The 19209-nt window shown below is 31.6% G+C and overlaps 1 protein-coding gene across 5 annotated transcripts in view; it reads left to right on the top strand.

Moving 5' to 3' along the window:
• Positions 1-16398, top strand: part of LOC127720255 (cholecystokinin receptor type A-like) — a 29128-nt gene extending 12730 nt beyond the window's left edge. For 4 of the 5 annotated variants that reach the window (XM_052226742.1, XM_052226744.1, XM_052226747.1 and 1 more), the window contains exon 2: positions 15117-16398. In XM_052226742.1, coding sequence (XP_052082702.1) covers positions 15198-16319 — 1122 coding nt within the window. In that variant the 5' untranslated portion in view covers positions 15117-15197 and the 3' untranslated portion in view covers positions 16320-16398. Of the gene's footprint in view, positions 1-2685; positions 2963-15116 lie in introns of those variants that run through there. The other variant, XM_052226743.1, reaches the window with a different exon arrangement.
• The last annotated feature ends 2811 nt before the right edge of the window (positions 16399-19209 follow it).

Raw genomic sequence — 19209 nt, 5'->3', positions numbered from 1 at the left:
TATTTTTGTTCATCAAATTGGAGATCAGAATATTTTTTTAGGAAAAAGCCATAACCCCACTCCCCATACCCCCCCCCCCCCCCTCCTTTTCAGCATGGTAGTCCTAGTATTTCCCTTTTAGGGATTTGTTATTATTGTTCACCTTTGATCGTCTCTGTTACATTTCAAAACTAAGACTAGTTTATGTCTTGACACGTCATGACATACAATACATGTAGACATGTCTTTTGGTGAAGGCATTGTGTTGACTTGTAGATGTCTTTAAAGTTTGTTCTGGTGTTTGTGTCGTTGGATTGATGTCTCGTTGACGTTTTTAATATAATCCATCATGTCTTTTTGTTTTTGTACTTTTATATTAAAAACAATTCGTTCGAATGATATTTACATGTAATTCTCAAAGCATTTGTTCAAAACGTTACTTACACATACATTTTTGTTGCAATATAGTGAACACTCATTTGAAATGCAGAATAGAATTTAGTTTAGAAAACGTCACGTGTATTGAAATTTTACAAAAAAGACTGATAACATAGTCTACCAGTAATTCAAAAAATACTTAAAACGACTTTGAGAAAGTGGATTTGATATGAAAATCCCATTCTATTATATATTCTAGAAATATCTTTTATCAATATTATCGAAAGCCTCTGATTTTTTGCAATTTGTCCTTAGTATTCAATTCTTCTCTTTGAATTCGATAGGAATAACGTAGCTCTGATAAAGATAAAACAAACTTTGATTATTTTGAACGCCAAACATATCAATATGTCACCAAAGAATGTATTTGGGTTATAGATTATACATCCATGTTGTAAGAATCATTGCGCTAAATTGATGGCGGTATCTCAAAGCATACATAGTCTGCAGAATTCAATGACAGAAAGCATTAGTTATTGTGCCGTTTATTTTAAAGATAAATGGTTGATGATATCTTTTTGATTGAAAGAATGCAAATTTCCTTTCAGCTTGTACGTGCAAAATATGCTGTCTTGATGCTTGTCTTTTGAAAAGGAATGCTTTTATTGTCTTTTATCACTTTATATTCCTTAATAAAAACATGATCATTGTTATTACTATATAGACTGTCCTTAATTAAAAGAGAGAGAGAGGCATCTTTGCCCTAAATAAACTACTGTTGATCCTGCATTGGACATAAGAGAAGTTCTAATTGATAGGAGTTGTACTAATTTCTCTATGCTACTGTTTTTCAACAGTTTTAAGAGAGGATAGTTCCACTATTTTCAAGTTCAGCGATGTTTGAAAATAAACAAACTTCCATCAATACCGGGTTCAAATTACTACTCAAAGTTTGTCGTCGTATTTTTAAAGATTGCTATCTTGGATTCTCAATTTCTGTATTTGATTCCACTTTCCCTCATCCGTAGTGAGTTGATAGATGTTGTATGCAGCCACGTGAAATCGTGCTGAAAAGTGGAATATTCTGTGGCAGTCAATCAATTATGGAAGCTCCGTGTCAAACATTCTTAATTACTAGTGGCGAAAGTTGTGTAACGAAACTTGCAGAACATGTGGCGAAAGCTTACTATACAATTATCTTATAAATACGTAACTTTGTACATTTGAAATTTTCAGTAGTGTATGGGATTTCATGTACTGTAAACCATCTTATTTTCGCGGATATACTTTATTTCGCGTTTTGCCCATTCTAGTCCACTACGCGACGATTTAATTTCGCGATTTTTAAACTATTTGATGTATTTCAATAAGGATAGATAATATTTTTACATATTCGCGGTGATCAAATTTCGCGTTTTTTTTTTACTCGCGAAAGTCGCGAAAATAAATCGCTCGCGAAAAATAGTTGGTTTACAGTATCTGTATATTGTTTACGCTATTATTTGTTTGGCTGTGCGTGATGTATGAGTATGTAACAACGTGCGGTCCGATTAAGGGTGCTAGAAATGCATCAAAATTACCTAAAAATCCAAAGTATCGCGCATTTACAAACAAAATATATACTTTGCCATTACGTCACGGCCCTATTCACAACCGGACGTAAATACGTACATATACATCCTGCACAGCCAAACGAATGCCACCTCGGCGTGTTTCTTACTGCAAATCAAGAAAAGTCCAGGGAACCTTATTTCTGTAGTAGACTATAAATAACAATTAAGCATATGAAAAAAAAAATGACCATAGGGCTTTTAATACGGGCCCTTCATACTATTACATACCTAGAATCATTTTATGCCGCCGTTACAGTACACCACTGATGTGGCCGTCCAATTTAGACGTTACAACTGAAAATATCAAAAACATTGTTTTAAATTGATTCTTTTATTGAGTCAATAAGGTCATGTGTCGCACAATCCCGAATATGCACAGATCTGCTGAAAAAAATACTGTGTCAATCAGTATTCAATGACAGTTCAGAAGATGAAATTTATGAAATGAAGGCGTACATTTTAAAAGAATGAAGTGATTTTAAGAAAGCATTTTAATCGTGTAAAATGTTCGTGGTTTAAAATTATAAATCTTTCCTATTTTTACTAAATAATCAAGTGCACATTCTGCGGTTACTAAATGTCATCGATGCACTCGTTATTCAATTTTCTCTATATGATATTATAGGTCATGTATGATTAACATGTTAAATCGATCGGCGCATATGGTGACTAACTAAAGAAAGCTTTTCAATCTTTTGTTGAATATTTTCGTTCTGTTCGCTGTCGGAAATAACATTAAGGCGCACAGATTTTTGTAAGGAATCTATCACTTTGAATTAAATAGTGCACATTTTGTGTTATGTAACGATAAGTTAATTAATATGAATGGAAGGAAGTTTTACAAAGATTAATGCCATTTAGCATTTTGGTTACTCTGGAAACAGTATTCATACGAATAAAAAGTTAGCACGGAAACATCATTCAGAGTTGGCTGCATGTACTTTTACAAAACAAAAGTCTTTTTTTCTCGTTAGTATGAAAAAGTTGAAAAGGTAAGGCTTTAATATATTCCAGTTGTAACGAGGGGACAAAGTGTAAATACAAAATAATACAAAATTGTAAATTGATTATAGAATTTTATTTCTTCAGACCTTTTTATTTCCGAAAATAATATTATTAATAATATCATTTTTATTAATTTCTAATTATTTAATTGATTACTGCTTTATTTGTGAAATTGCATATTATGTTTATTTTTCCACACTAAATTGCTTTATTAATATTTGTTCGTAAAAAAACTTTCCTTGTATAAATTCTCTCTTGTAATTTAAAAAAAAAAACTTCTTTCAGAAACAAATGTATACAGAAAAATTAGGTTACACTGTCGTAGTACTAGATAACCCACCAATGTTATGTGATTTCACTCGGGTACGATTCCTAAAAATGTCAATTGTTTTATTTAATTATGCACCCTTGTCAATAATTTGTGGTACAATTTTGTTTTTTTAAAGCTCGTATGGGTAGTGTTTTGCTCTTCGGGTTTTCGAGATTATGATTTTTTTTTCACGTCGGTGAAGTTATTTCATGTCAAAGGTATTAATGCCGGGTCGGGCATATTTGACCTCCCAAATCGGTGATATACAATTTAATGAACAGCTGAGGAGGGTGATATTAACGGATAAGCATGTTCAATTTGTCACTGGATTGTAAACACTAATCCATCCATCAATACTTCATTTCACTGAATATTCCTGTACTGTTATGAATCTCAGTTTATGGCAAAACTCAGTAAAGACCCGTCTAAATTCCATTTGAATGATAAAATCAACAACACTTTACCGTTATCTTGATGATATTTTTTCGTTAAATAATGAAGAATTCTCAAAATTTACTGCAGAAATTTACCTACAGGAACTTACCTTACATACATCATATATTAACAGCAATAAGTGTCCTTTTATTAGATTTAGACATTTCAAAAAAAATTACGACAAAAGGGATGATTTTTCTTTCCCTATTGTTAATTTTCCTTTTTTGGACGGTGATGTTCCTCTGGCACTATCTTACGGTGTTTATATATATCGTTCGTTATGCCCGTGTCTGTAGTGACGTTTTGGATTTCAATGAGCGTAATCTATGTATTACTGGTAAATTATTAAGTCAGGGATTTCGTTACCACAAATAACTTAAAACCTTTATTAAATTCTTCCATACATAAAAAGATTTGGTTTGCAAATTTGGCTGTACTAAACGGAATAGCACATCCTAAATTTTACGATGATGTTGTTAACCGAGCCCGGAAAGTTAGATACGATCCGGGTAAACTTATAAATCCTTTAAATAAACTTATTCTAAAAGTTTAACTATCCAACACTTTAAATAAATCTTTGAATATTGTTTTTATTGGAATAAATATTGATTTTGTTACCTGTAAATTAAAACCATACTAAATATTACACATATGTACTTTCACGCTACTACAATCTGTCGATACCTATATTTTTGCATTGCACAAGGTCATGTTTTTCTCTGACTGTTAATGACGTCTATACACTAAATCCATTGGATAATGGATGTGTACTGATTGATATATTAGTCTTATATACATGATTTTTAATTTGTTGTTATTGACTTTGAACTAGATGTGAGTAACTGCGAGTGCTATCAGATCTGTACTTAGTGTCTTTTTTGATTTTAGGGATGAGGGATGGATATATACCCTACCACGTCCTGTATGTGTTTTTGTTTGATTTTTTTCTTTGTATCGATCTGATGAGTTAAGCCTTTTTCAACTGATTTTTAGAGTTTGTTCTTATGGTGTGCTATTACACCACTGTCCTAGGTTAGGGGAGGGTTGAGCGCTCACAAACATGTTTAACTCCGCCACATTCTTTATGTGCCTGTCCCAAGTCAGGAGCCTGTAGTTCAGTGGTTGTCGTTGGTTGACGTCTGTCATATTTGTTTTGTTATAAATTAGGCCGTTAGTTTTCTCAATTGAATTATTTCATATTTTTCATGTCGGGGCCTTTTATAGCCGACTATACGGTATGGGTTTTTCTCAATGTTGAAGACCATACCGTTGCCTATAATTGCGTACGTCCACTTTATTTGAACTTTGGTGGATAGTTGTCTCGTTGGCAATCATACTACATTTCGTATACGATTTGGTATTTAAATAATTCTTGGTTTGAACCAGCGTCTCTCTAACTGAACTATAGAACTGCCGACATAAAGAATACCTTTTGAAAGTAGTACGATTTGACCAGCTGAACAAATTCAGAATTTGTGTTTTATACATGTTGAACGTTTTTCCAGGCAATTACTAACATAATTGCACCATATCATTAAACCGATTTGTTACATTTGTAAAAGTGTAGAACATCTGAGCCGTTTAATCATTTCAAGCACACATCAACATGTTTATATTTCATTAAACTAGTGTTTACAGTGTAAATGATGCAATATAGTGATGAATATGAACCCAATTTGTTATTTATTACACAATTAATGTCCATTATCGCGTAAAGGTTAAAACGGTTGCTGCTTTTACATTGTAGTTTATTGCTACCTATTACATTTTCAACCAATATTTTTTATTGTAAATCAGTTACTACTACATTGAAACAATCGAGTTGCCTCTTATAAACAACTTGCATCTGCTTTTTATCACTTGAATTCCATTAGAAACTATCTATTATCTTTTCTTCGTGTAACATCCATTCTTTATATGATATCCTATCTTTCACTAATTATGATATTGAAGACAATGTGTGGTCTACTCAAAATTATTTTGTCATGCGAAAATTAAAAAAGAAACAATCAGTGAACTGGATTACACACAAAACTCATTAATTCCACAAAACAGATGTTTTTATGTGTTTTACGGCCGTAGAATTTGATAAAATGTTATTTCTTTGATTGTTTTTTTTTTTTTTTATTTTCATGGTTGCAATTTATTTCTTCACTTAAAACTTTAGATTGGATACGATTATTGTCGTATATGCATGCGTTCAAGGCTAACTAAAATAGAGCTTAGATTTACTTAAATTCACATTTCAATAACAAACGGTGTCAATATGAACAAATTGATAAAAATATGTTATGTCGGATATTCCCGGTGCATTACATCTGCGCGCATTACCATTACATTTGCGCGCATTACCATTACATTTGCGCGCAAAAGTCATTACGTTATGTCGCAGTTATGTCGGCTGTCGCTTTTTATTTTACAACCACGCGGATAATCTGCCTCTCAAGTTTTCTAAAATCGGACTCATGTGAATGTTTACATTCACCATTTAGAATGGCTGTTTAATAATCATCAGTTTTGATCCTGCATTTGCCATTCTTTACGTTCATCGTAATGAAATATCCCCTGACTTCAGTGCTCTGTCGGTTTGTTTCTGACAAGCCAAACTCCATGTTTGTGCCTTGACGCAACTTTACAAACTGACTTAGATTACTAATTTTACTATTGTGTCCAATCCATTTTGCTACTTTTGCAAGTAAAATATGTTTAAACTATTTTAAACAAGTTTACTTATTTAAAAGCGATCACTAATCGTTAAAGTTAGGAAACAGAATACTATTCAATCTGAAATATTCGCAATTAAGTTACATGTATGCCTTAAGTTATAATTACAGGATTTCTCATGATCACATTATATTTTTTTTATTAGAACTCAATATGAAAAATATATAATTCAAATTAAAAAAACATTTTCAAACCTAATCATTTATAGTCATATTTATTATGAAATTTAATTATTTATAGTCATATTCATTATGAATTACCTTTAGTTTTACATAAGTTACATTTAAAATGAATGCGTGCAAACGTAAAAGAATTTAATTCCCGATGCGCGCAAATGTAATGCGCCCGATATTTCACCTCTGGTGAAATAGAAAAAAAAATTGTTTAAGCAGATGGACATCGAACAAACAAGGAAAAGTTCAGGTGACATTTTTTTAATAATGAAAAGTCCGTGTGACAATATATTTTAAAACAAAAGTACAGGTGACAATTTTTATTAAAGAAAAGTCAAGGTAAAAATTACGTACTAGCAAAAGTTCTGATGACAATTGCTTATACGACAGTCCAGGTGACAATTTTTTATACGAAAAAATCCAGGTGACAATTTTTTTTATTATAGAAAAGTCAAGGTAACAATTACGTACAAGCAAAAGTTCTGATGACAATTGTATAAATACGACAAAGTCCAGGTGACAATTTTTTATAAGTGAAATGCCAGGTTGTACTCCTTTTATTAGCAGAAGAACAGGAGGCATTTTTTTTAAAGCAAAAGTCCAGGCGGTTTTTTGTTAATAATAAAATGTCCAGGTGACAATTGTAAAATCATCTGCCAATAATATACAGATACATGTATATAAAAAAAAATTAAGCCATCTAACATTGGGACGATGTCACAGAAAAATCACACATACATGTTGATCCATGATCAGATTCTGTGGATCATTATTATTGGTGCAGTACCAATTTTTGTGGGTTTTGTAAGAATAACCTTAGTAAAATATGTTACGAGGATTGTTTTTTCTAATCTTTTTGTACACTTTAATATTAAGACAGATTAGCCTTACATTTCAAAGGAAAATTTACAGATATATTTTATCCGCCAAAAATTCTCCTTTTCAAATGCTTACTTCCAAATCCTAACATAGAGATCCATACTCTTTGATCAACTATCTTTGGAAACAAACATTATTTAGAGTTATATTGTTATTTTGAACATTAGCAGCAAACATCCCGAAAGGGTTCTATAGACAGTTGATTTAATATCGACAGAAATCCCACCCTAGTACTAATGGAACGACTATTCAACTTAAAAAAACTTTGAAAATATTCTGATCCCCAATTTGATGAAAAAATATATTGTGGTCAAGCAGATGACAAAAAAAAAGTCTGAATCCAGATTTTCCCCATACCCTATAGTGTTAAATTTTGAAGAAAAAAAAATTTGATTGATAGTGTCGAAAAAGTAAAAAAAAGTAAAACAAAATTCTGAATCAGACAAAAAACTCTACCCCCTCCCCCTTTGAAGTTAAATGGTTGCTCTCTAATGAAAAATATGTATATTAATTAATAAAAATATAAATAAACAACACACAAAAAATATAGAAACACAACAGAGGCTAATATAAAATAACTTATTGACATACTCCCCATACCTTATAGTGTTAAATTTTGAAGAAAAAAAATTTGAGTGATAGCGTCGATAAACTAAAAAAAAAAATTATGACTCAGACAAAAAACCATACACCCCCCCCCCCCCCCCCCTTTTGAAGTTAAATGGTTGCGTCCTAAGCGCTATCGTTACTGCAGACGACAACAAGTAACACAGATTAAAACCTGCTAAACACGATGGCAAAATCCTTTGCATTGCAAAGGCAATCGACATGGCAGACAAACAATCTGCTGTACAGTATAGAAAAAAAAACCAATTGTTTAGAAAATAATCGGGAGCGCCGACCTTATTATATTTGCCGTAATGATAGCCGGTATAACAGGGTGTGGAAATATAATTATGAATGTTTTTTATTCTGTACTGTACATACAGCTTAAACTTTTATCACTAACAGTAAGTCATTAAGATAAATAAGAAGAATAGCACTCGTCTGGACAAAGGTATTTGATCGCGCGAATGGGTATAGTGTTAACGGGAGGTCAATATATCACAGTTGTAAGAAGATTTCTAACAGAGCGTATTAATATGAAGTCAAGAGGAAAAAATGTTATTATACATACTTTTCTTTGATTGTTTTCATAGTATGATTAGATTATTAATCGTTGGTTATTCTGTTATTTTTGAGAGCAATGGTTTCACTAATACACCACAGTGATGAAAAAGTAATTACATAAAGATCTTGGTCTTGGTTTGTTTCTGGAAAGGTTGTGGGAGTAAAGTCTTATCAAAACCCTCAAATATATTATTTTTGTTTTGTTGCGCGTACAGTTTGTGGTATTTAAAAAAATATTAATAAAATTGAAATTTGCAGAAAATGTTTACCTAATTGGTGTACATTTGTAATTACAGGATTATTTGCTTGACAATACCTCATCTATTGATTAATAGTATTGTGTGCGGTATTTCAATAGTGCAACTGCTGAAGGTTTCCGATGCTTGTGTTGTCTCTAAGTCAAGGACGTTGCGTTGATTTGATTGTTTGACACATTAGTTTTAGATAAACGCAGGTGTTTTTTTAAAAGGATAAGCAGTTTCTGATTCTGTCAGTGCACGTGGTGCCAATTATGTAGCTGATAGTATTTCCATTGTCAGCTTCATTTCCTTATTATTTAGAAAGCTAGGAAATGAAGAACAAGCTGTTGTTCGCATCAACTGGTATATATATACTTCATATGCAGGTGACGATGAAATAAATGTTTATTGTTTGCACCTGTCCTAAGTCAGGAATCTGATGTTCAGTAGTTGTCGTTTGTTGATGTAGTTCATAAGTGTTTCTCGTTTCTCGTTTTTTATATAGATTAGACCGTTGGTTTTCCCGTTTGAATGGTTTTACACTAGTAATTTTTGGGGTCCTTTTATAGCTTGCTGTTCGGTGTGAGCCACGTCTCCGCGTTGAAGACCGTACTTTGACCTATAATGGTTTACTTTTATAAATTTTGACTTGGATGGAGAGTTGTCTCATTGGCACTCATACCACATCTTCTTATATCTATATAAAAAGAGTGAAAGTTCGCAATGGGAAAACAGAAGTAATTTCTTTTGTCGTAAGGTTTAGTGCAAATTAGTTCTTAGTCCTTGACCAATTGTTACTTGTTGGATTCTGTTTTAAGCATGCTATTAGGCTCTGATATGCCTACTGTAATTAGATATCATGTATTTGTCATGATTAATCCTTAAACAAGGTCGAACTCAGTAAAAGATCCCTTCTGGAATATTGGAAGCTAATACGTTTTCTTTACTATAAGCGAGATCATGGTCTAAATTAGATATACCTCATTCGGATAACGCCTCATATGGTTTATATCATAAATAATATTAAAACGTTACCTGCGAAATGGTTAAGCTTCAGATATTCTTGGAGAGCAAAAGCCTATATGTAGCTTACAAAACTTTCGTAAGAGTAAACATGTAATTATACCTTCAGATATTCTTGGAAATGAGAAAAAAAACCTGCGTAAGAGAATATAGCTTCAGATATTCTTGTAAAATGAACAAAGGTCTACATACAGCTAATAACTCATACGCAAACACAAAAAATCAAACACAGTATTAGAATTTAAACATAACTACAAATCTATGTACTTTTAACATTACTATGATATTTGTACTGTAATGCCATATATAATAATTGTTTATTGTATTTAAATTGTATTACATCTTTATTGATCATTATTATTGAATATGTATTGTTTATTTTTTAATGTAATTATTATAATTGTATTAAGAGAGCCTTATTGAAAATTGGTGTAATCCAAATGAGTTACATTATCGTCATGTACTCTCTCTAAATAAAGATATTATTATTATTATTATTATTATTATTATAGCTTTAGATATTCTTGGAAAGGAAAACCTATCTCCAGCTACATGTAACGATATCTGCACAAGAGTATAGCTTTAAAAAAGACGATAATTTTGGCAACAACAAATTTCCCAAACACAGGTTAAAATCCATCTTTTTCGTAGAATTAACTCTTTCATTGTATATTTAGATTAAAGTGAACAGGTAATAATCCGTTAATGGACAATTTCGTTAGATAAGCTTTGATGCAAAGAAAATGAATATTATCTCTTCCTTTTCATGCTCATATAACACAACTTATTTAACAACATCAGACGTCAGCGTGAAATAGATCTTACTAATTTGATGTTTTATCGCTTTATACAAGGAAATAATCGAGATTTAGCAATTTAAAATAGTTATCAGCAGTTATGAACTGTAGAGTTTATGGAATTTCATAGTGAAAATAACATTGATGAAATATACTTTAAAAATAGTCCAATGGTCTTTAACTATATCGTCAATAAATATGTTATAATCGATTGAGCAGCATGGGTGCAGCCATTTTATGAAGATAAAACAATCCCTTCAGAATTTATTAAATGGTGAAATGGTGTTAGTAGTTCATCTACGATAATCACTAGCCTGTCAACAATGAGGTTGTTGGTTCTAATCTTGGTGCATTCGACTTTGATCTTATTTGACGAGAATTGTCATTTTTCCAGACGAAGATCAATGGTTCTCTCGGGGGATTCCTGATTCCTCTTCTTATAACAACTGACCGCCATGGTATAGCCAAAAGTGTTTAAAGTAGGCTTTAACACCAACATTTAATAAATCATACCTTTTTCCTTAAGAACTATGAAGTCTTTTATAAAGTGTGACGAGACAAACATTTTGTAGGTACATGTAATCAATAGGCAAAGAAATAATTAAATATTTCGTTAACGAAAGCAACCATATTTGGGACTGAAAAATAAAATTCAAATAGGTCTTTATTTATTTAAAGATTCATTTAGTTCGACACAACTCATATCTATGGAGCACCAAACAAATTAAGTTTTGCTCTTTGTTGAAAGCCGTCCAGTGACCTAAGGTTGCTTAAATCTACTTTATTTGAACCCTGAAAGATAGTTGTCTCATTGGCAATCATACCTCATTTTCATCCTTATTTACTTAATATTGTGTATTGGTACAGATAAAAGCAAACTTAAAAGAAACGCCAGTCATGTTACGGTGCGAAATGAGAAAATAATTGACCCGCCTGATGTCACACAAAATATGACACGTACAATCAGCATCTCTGTTTACAACTAATTTGCCGTATCAAGTTGTTTGATCAGATACGTATCAGATGTCTAAATTTAAATGTCAACTGTTTACATGTCAATCGTTTGAAGTACAATGAAAATCATTATGATATAAAAGTGAATGCAATTAATACCGTCTGGGGAATCTTTATTGACAGTAATAAAAAGACTCTGGTGTACATACATGTACATTAATCATTATGATTCAATTTTCGGATATGTAGTTTTTCTTTTTTCTTTATTAATATGCATGACTCTGATTTTTTATAATTTATATATTATCAAAATAATATGTCATTAAAATTACATCAAAGTGCCTTGCATCGAATATGACCAGAAGTCCATTACTTGAGCAATGGACTTCTGATATGATTAATAAAAAAAATCTATCTTGTCATTCTCTTTACTTATCTAGTGCTACAACTCTTGCAGAAACTATTATATAGGTGCACTGCTTTCAATGACCATATTATATACTTACATCAATGATGTCAGATTACAAACCCTGATAAGTAAAATTCAAAAGAATATAAAGTGTGATCAAATGAATTCCATCCTAAGGGTTAAAGGTTAAAACTTTGTTCCTTGAAAGAAAATAATGTTTTACTGGATTTTTTTTATATAATAAATGATTGCATTCACAAGTCAAGATCATTATTTTGTACTAACTATGCCTTTGTCAACAATCGAGGTCAGTCTCTTATGTTTCAAAAACTTTACTTATTTTCATAAATCCTCCATAAACCTGTCACACGCTAACCATCATTGTTTGTTCATTTTTATACCGATGTCATGGTGCGAGGTCAATATACTGTTTGACAGAATATTTATTTTTAAGAAGATTACGAGCGTGGACTATTAAAATCAAATCAAATAGCTATAGAATGATGTAATAAAATATGTGACATTTTCTTCGCTTTTGGTGGAATATTTATCCTTAATTTGTATAATGTGCTAATATTGATGGGTAGTTTGTCCTTGAAAATCTTAAACATATTGTACAGAAAATATGCTTACAGCATGCATTTGTACAAACATAAGAAAATGTGGCATGCTTTCACCAATTCTACGTGTTTACATATTAATATTTAGATACATGAAATGGGGTAACATGGCTTTTGAATTAAAAACAATAGTTAAGTGGTCATTCGTGTGCATGTCTGATCCTCTTTAAAGTCATCGATGTGTAATGAAATTATGATAATATAATTCCATTTAAATGGATAAATAAAGTAAATAATGCAACTTTTAAGGTTCAAAATTTCATTAAATTCTAATTATCCTTAATGTTCTTTAACTTCATAATTTGTTTGGCCTTTTTATTTTAATTATATTCGAGCAACACTGGTGATCGAGTCTTTTGTAGACGCAACGCGCGTCTTGCGTACGTAATCATAAGCCTGAGATCTTTAATTTATGAGTGTATCCCCGTACCTTATGAATCTTATAAAACAGTGAAATTAATCATAAAATAAATACATTACATGTAAGGAGTACAAAGTTTTGACTTTAAAATATAACTTTTGAATTGACAAGATTTGAAATATGCGACTCTTGTATCAATTTTGTTTTACCATTTTCCAACATGATCGAACAATTCTACAAATACGAAGTATTGGCGAGTTAAATTGTATGCATATAGTTAGCATCCAATTTTCTCCATCTTAAGATGTGTTACTTAATAATAAAGAGAAATTAGAAAGCTATTCTCCGGTGTACATACCGTAATAACTATGCGTATTTGACTAGACGTATCAATAGAATAAATAATCAAGAATGGTTATAAGAAGTTCAAGTAATATAACTGTGGAAAAGTATCATAATTGTCTAGCGTTTCCAATATATTTCCTCTTCTGTCCATTCATTAACCTTTTAACATTATCTTCACTTGGTGAATTTATTATAAATAGCGGAAGGAATTCAGATTGCTTTTTCTTAAGCTTTTCAATGGATTGCCAGATTGCCTGCCGGTGCTTAATCCAACGTCACATAAATAGGTAGTCAAATATGTAATGTTTTTATTATTGGGGATAATACGTATGAAAATGTAAAAGTAAGCATTTGTTTTTTTATTTTTGTAAAAACGTAAAAGCTGCAGTCTTGAAATGCCAAAACCTTTTCTAACATTACGATAAAAGAAAGTATTCAACAACAGATTAACCCACAACCGACGCAAAGTATTAAGGGAAGAAACCTTTGTTTTGTAAATATTATTGTAACATAATACATGAGATAAAACCAATGCCATTCCATAGAACTATGCACATAGCTTTGTTTTCATAAAAAGTCTTGCAACGCATATATGAATATGATTAAGTTATCTTAAGTGATAAGAATGACTGCATTAGTGTTTTAATGACAAAATACCTTGCCAGTGGAGATTAAGTAAATATTCCTTTACTCAGCGAAAGTCTAATGCTAACTTTAATGCAGTTTACATTGTATTTGACTTTATTTTTTTCTGAATAATTCTATTAAAAGTTTGGTAGCTTTGTTTTAATACAGTTTGGTCAGCAATAAATAGTCTAGGAAGCTTACGTCTACCATACATGTGAAAGGAACTAAAAAGAAAATCAAACTATGCTCATTGTTGAAGGCCGTACGGTGACCTATAGTTGTTTTTTCTGTGTCATTTGGTCTCTTGTCACATCTTCTTATTTTTTATGTTCACTATTATCTCTACAACTGAAGGCTTCAAATCTTATAGAAGTCGTTGGCAACGTGGACTCGAATAACTTTATAGCGTTTGTTAAAATGAATGGTACATACGGGTATCAGATTTAACTCGACGATTGTAAATTGACAACCGCTAAACTGTCCGCTTGCAGAAAAGTTATATTGAACGCAAAGTAATGTACAGAGTCCTTTTTGATACTATTCATTAAGTTAATATACTGTGCATTAAAGGAAGGTATTTTTCTAGTGGTTTTATTTGAAACAATGCATATATAATATTGTTATGTATACGTATTTGGATTTTAGTATTTTGAAGATACAGAACTGTTTTAGGTATATTCAACATAGTATCACTTGAAAATAAAACAAACACAATAGTTGTTAATTTCTTTGTCATTTGGTCTCTTGTGGAGAGTTGTCTCATTGGCAATTATACCACATCTTTTTATTTTTATACGAACCCTCAAAAAGTCTGTAACAACATCATACTAAATAAATAATTTAATAAAACAAAATATTACACCGAATTCACATTTTTCTGGTTCAAAATTTACAAACTACAGAAACTATGACTGTATAGAATGAGTAAGATTACTCAAAGTGAAGGGGAAAAAAAGAAGAAAACAATACAATAAATACCCGTGTCTATTTTAATGCCTAACTATGTAGTTTTGGGTTTTTGTTGTTGTCGTCTTACTGATAAATTCACTGTATAACAAATTATCTCTTTTTTCAGATTGAATAAAACCACCAGATACCAACAAAGTAGTATGTAGATTATAGTTTCAAGACTCAACATATCAAATAGAACGAAACCATGTCGGATAATATACAATTGAGTGTTGTGCTGGGTATGTTAGGTATTTTCAGTATTGCTGGAAGTATTGGAAATGCGTTGGTGTTGTACATTTATTCCAGAAAACGTGACATCACAACTTCATCTTTATTCATTCTTACTTTGGCGGGAACAGACTTCTTGACTAGCATGATAATTATCCCGTACAATATAATCGTCCTTCATTTGAACTACAGATTACAGTATGAATTAGCCTGTAAAGTATATATGTTCTTAATCACGTGCAATGTTCCATTCTCTGCATTCATCATGGTTGCGATTGCGTTTGACAGATTTTTCTGTATTTGTCATCCGTTTTTGCATGCTATTACAATTCCACGGGCGAAAATAATTGTTTTGACGATGGGACTCTTCGCCTGCTTACTTGGGATAATTACATCAATGTGTTATGGTATTGTGCCTTTTATAGATTCTACAGACGTTAATTCAACTGTAAATGGAGTATCAAATGCTTCATTGGAAATAACTGCGACTGTAAATTATTCTATCACTAACGCTGTCAAAATGGCGCCCGGTAACAATACCGCATCAAACGAGTTGGCTGGAATGTGTTTTCCTAGCAACGACATATTTGACATCTCTTTCACAAATATTTACCAGAAAATATACGCTGGATTTTATTTACTATCTTTTCTTGTTGTGTTTGTACTATATGGACTTATATATCGATCTATTCATATCCGGCGTGCACAAAAAGCTAGGCGTAAACGGGCAAGTTTATTTCCGTCATCCCCAACAGAATATTCCGGCGCCGACACTCAGCTAACAATTTTAAACGGGAATGACAATGACTCCAATGAACCAGAACAAAGAAAGTTCCGAAAGAAGACAATCGGAATAAAAGAAAAAGTACTGTATGCAAACATTCGTACAGCCGCCATGTTGTTTATTGTGACTATTGTATTTCTGTTTGCTTTCTTGCCAGCCTGGTTGATGGCACATGACCTAATGACATACAATATGGTAGTCTTTTATATGTACTTCATTTATAATGTAGCCAATCCAGTTATATACGCTTTCATGAACAATTCCTTTCGGGAAGATCTCAAAATGTTGTACAAAAGAATTTTCCAGATTATGTAGTGAATTGTACTTTTTTCAAAAACACAAATCCATGTTGGTTGTTTGTGCATTGTTTACAGCAATAAATATTGTTTGAATATTTAAAACTTAATCAATATGAAAATTGGGAGAATATGTCTGGACTTTTCCCGATAAATCTACGACATTTTCTGTTATTACTTTTTATAATAGTAAAATTTATGGTCAACAATAATTGACATTTCATAAACTATTCAGAACTTCTGAAACTTTTGCAGCACTTGAGCTCATCCGAAGTTTTTATTGAATACTGTTCCTCAAGCTTTATGTTTCTGTGCAATATCTTAAGGATTTGCTTTTTGTCTTTCGTCTGTTGATGTTTTATCTATATTGTTGTATGTCGTTTTATAACTTGACGTAAGATTGTCCCTTGGCACCTTTTTATATCAAAAATTTAATTTCAGATAAGGTGAATTAAGGCTTATATCAAGGCCAGATCCAGGATTTTTGAAGTATATTTCCGGATAATTGAAGTTATATAACCGAGCGAAGATATGCGAAAATTTTATACTTGAAATTTAAATATATCGTGGAAATCATGAGATTTTAATTTTATTTTGCGATCAAATGGGGTTTGATCAGTCACTGTATATGGTGCACTACATCAGTATACTTTCAAATATGATGAGACTATGTTGCAGTTCTTTGAATACTCATCAGTTCTCACGTTAAACATCTAAAATATATTTGCGACAAGTTTTTGAGAATGTATCGTAACTTACATTATTGTAAAACAGCATTGCTACATTTACTTATTTTAAAATTAAACCTGTTTATTTTCATAAATGACAACATTCTTCTTGTTACATGGTAATTTTATATATTGATCAAGTTAAAAATGTTCTTAAGAATTATTAAATTATTACCACGTTATAATGTCATTATGTTCACAACGTGATAAATCTCGCACGAATACATATGTATTTTCCCTGCTTAATTCATTTATAAATAACAGAGTATGCAATAAGGGTGAAATTAAATTTTTAAAGGTTCTTAATTTGATAGAAGCATGAATTGTGATTTTTTTTAAATGTTCTTAATGTCCTAGAAGCAACAATTATTAAATATATCAATCAGTGACATAGGAGAAAAAATCAAAAGGAATATTATTTGTGTGCACGTGGCCGTTTGTGTTTTGTGTACTTACTATTATAATTGTTAACTTGTTTAGTGGGAGGGTTGAGCGAACACAAACATTTTTATCTTGGTCACATTTTTATATGCCTGTCCCAAGTCATAATATAAATAAGAAGATGTGGTATGAGTGCCAATGATACAACTCTCAATCCAAGTCACAATGTGTGAAAAGTAAACAACTATAGGTCAAAGTACGGCCTTCAACACGCTTCGAGCCTTGGCTCTCACCGAACAGCAAGCTATAAAGGACCCCAAAATGACTAGTGTAAAAACAATTCAAACAGGAAAACCAACGATAAGCTTGTAATTTAGTGGTTGTCGTTGGTTGTAGTCTGTTATATTTGTTTGTCATTTATAGCTTTGTCATAAATATGATCGTCGTTTTTTTTATTGAATTGTTTCACATTTTGGCATGTCGGGGCCTTTTATAGCTGACTATACGGTACGAGATTTACCGTACAATGACCTTTAATTGCTAAATCCGCATTATTTGGACTCGGTTGGATTGTTGTCTCTTTGGAATAATCAAACCATATTTCTTTATTTCATATTGTTTAGGTTCGATCTCAAGTTTTATCTAAACTTTATTTATTATCGATATTGGATTAATCTTATAACTGTATTATATACAGTAAACAATGCGAATGCACCTCTTCACTTTTGCATTGAAATTAAAATATAAATCGGCCTACATGTGCATGAAAAACTTGCCACTGGACGTAAAGATTGATCGGTTGATTGTTGGTGTTTATCGCCATTTACAGCACTTTTTGGTATATCGTGACAGTCAGTGTTAATTGGAGGAAGCCGGGTTAACCAGAGAGACCCATCGATCTTCGACAGGAATACTGCCAATCCTAGTCATTTAAGATTGGAGTCGAACGCACCTGCCACATGCAGTGTTCGAAATCACAACCAGTGTTGACAGGCTAGTGATACAGTAGATGAACTACTTAGACCACTCGGCCACTGAGACCCCTTGAACGTAAAAAATTGCAACCGGTAAAAAATATAGTTTGAAACATCCCCTATCAATACAGTTGTGTATGGGGTTTTTATGCACTTAGTTTTATCAATAACAACAATATATTCTCTTGCCTTCTAAAAATAGAAAAAAGAATAGCTTATCATATTACAATAAAATTAAATAAAAATATATATCTTCTATTTCCTTTAACACAATAGAACGGAAGACTGATCTGATAAATTCTTGAAGAACTAAAAAACGTAATTTTCATGAAAAGTAAATCTTGTATTTTAATCCTCCAGTGCGAAGCACAATTCATCCAAGTCGTTATTGCATTTCAATTGAAACATGCGTGGGGAAGTGCCATTTCTATCTACTGCAACAACAAACAAAAAAACAAGTTGAATATAAATATAAGAAATGCATAGAAATTAGAAAATTATCATGATTATGGCATCCTAACAAATTCTATTGCTGAAGTAATGGATATTGTTTCCAATTTAGCAAGATATTGTTTGTACTATGGAAATCATTATCTCACAGTGGAAACCTATTACATCTGTATTATTACTGCATTTACTTTCTAGAGTTGTATAAAACATACGAATATTATGTAATGTATACATGTACCTGGTCTACAAAGTTAAATGTAAACTACATGTCGATCTTGAAAAAAAAAACAACAACTGATTTTTAGATATTTATAAATTTTCTTAATGTTAACTATGGACAAATAACCAAACCATTCAATGACTAAACTATTAGACG

This window comes from Mytilus californianus, unplaced genomic scaffold, assembly GCF_021869535.1.
Source record: "Mytilus californianus isolate M0D057914Y unplaced genomic scaffold, xbMytCali1.0.p SCAF_11, whole genome shotgun sequence".
NCBI lineage: Eukaryota > Metazoa > Mollusca > Bivalvia > Mytilida > Mytilidae > Mytilus > Mytilus californianus.
This window is presented reverse-complemented; position numbering and strand designations above follow the sequence as displayed.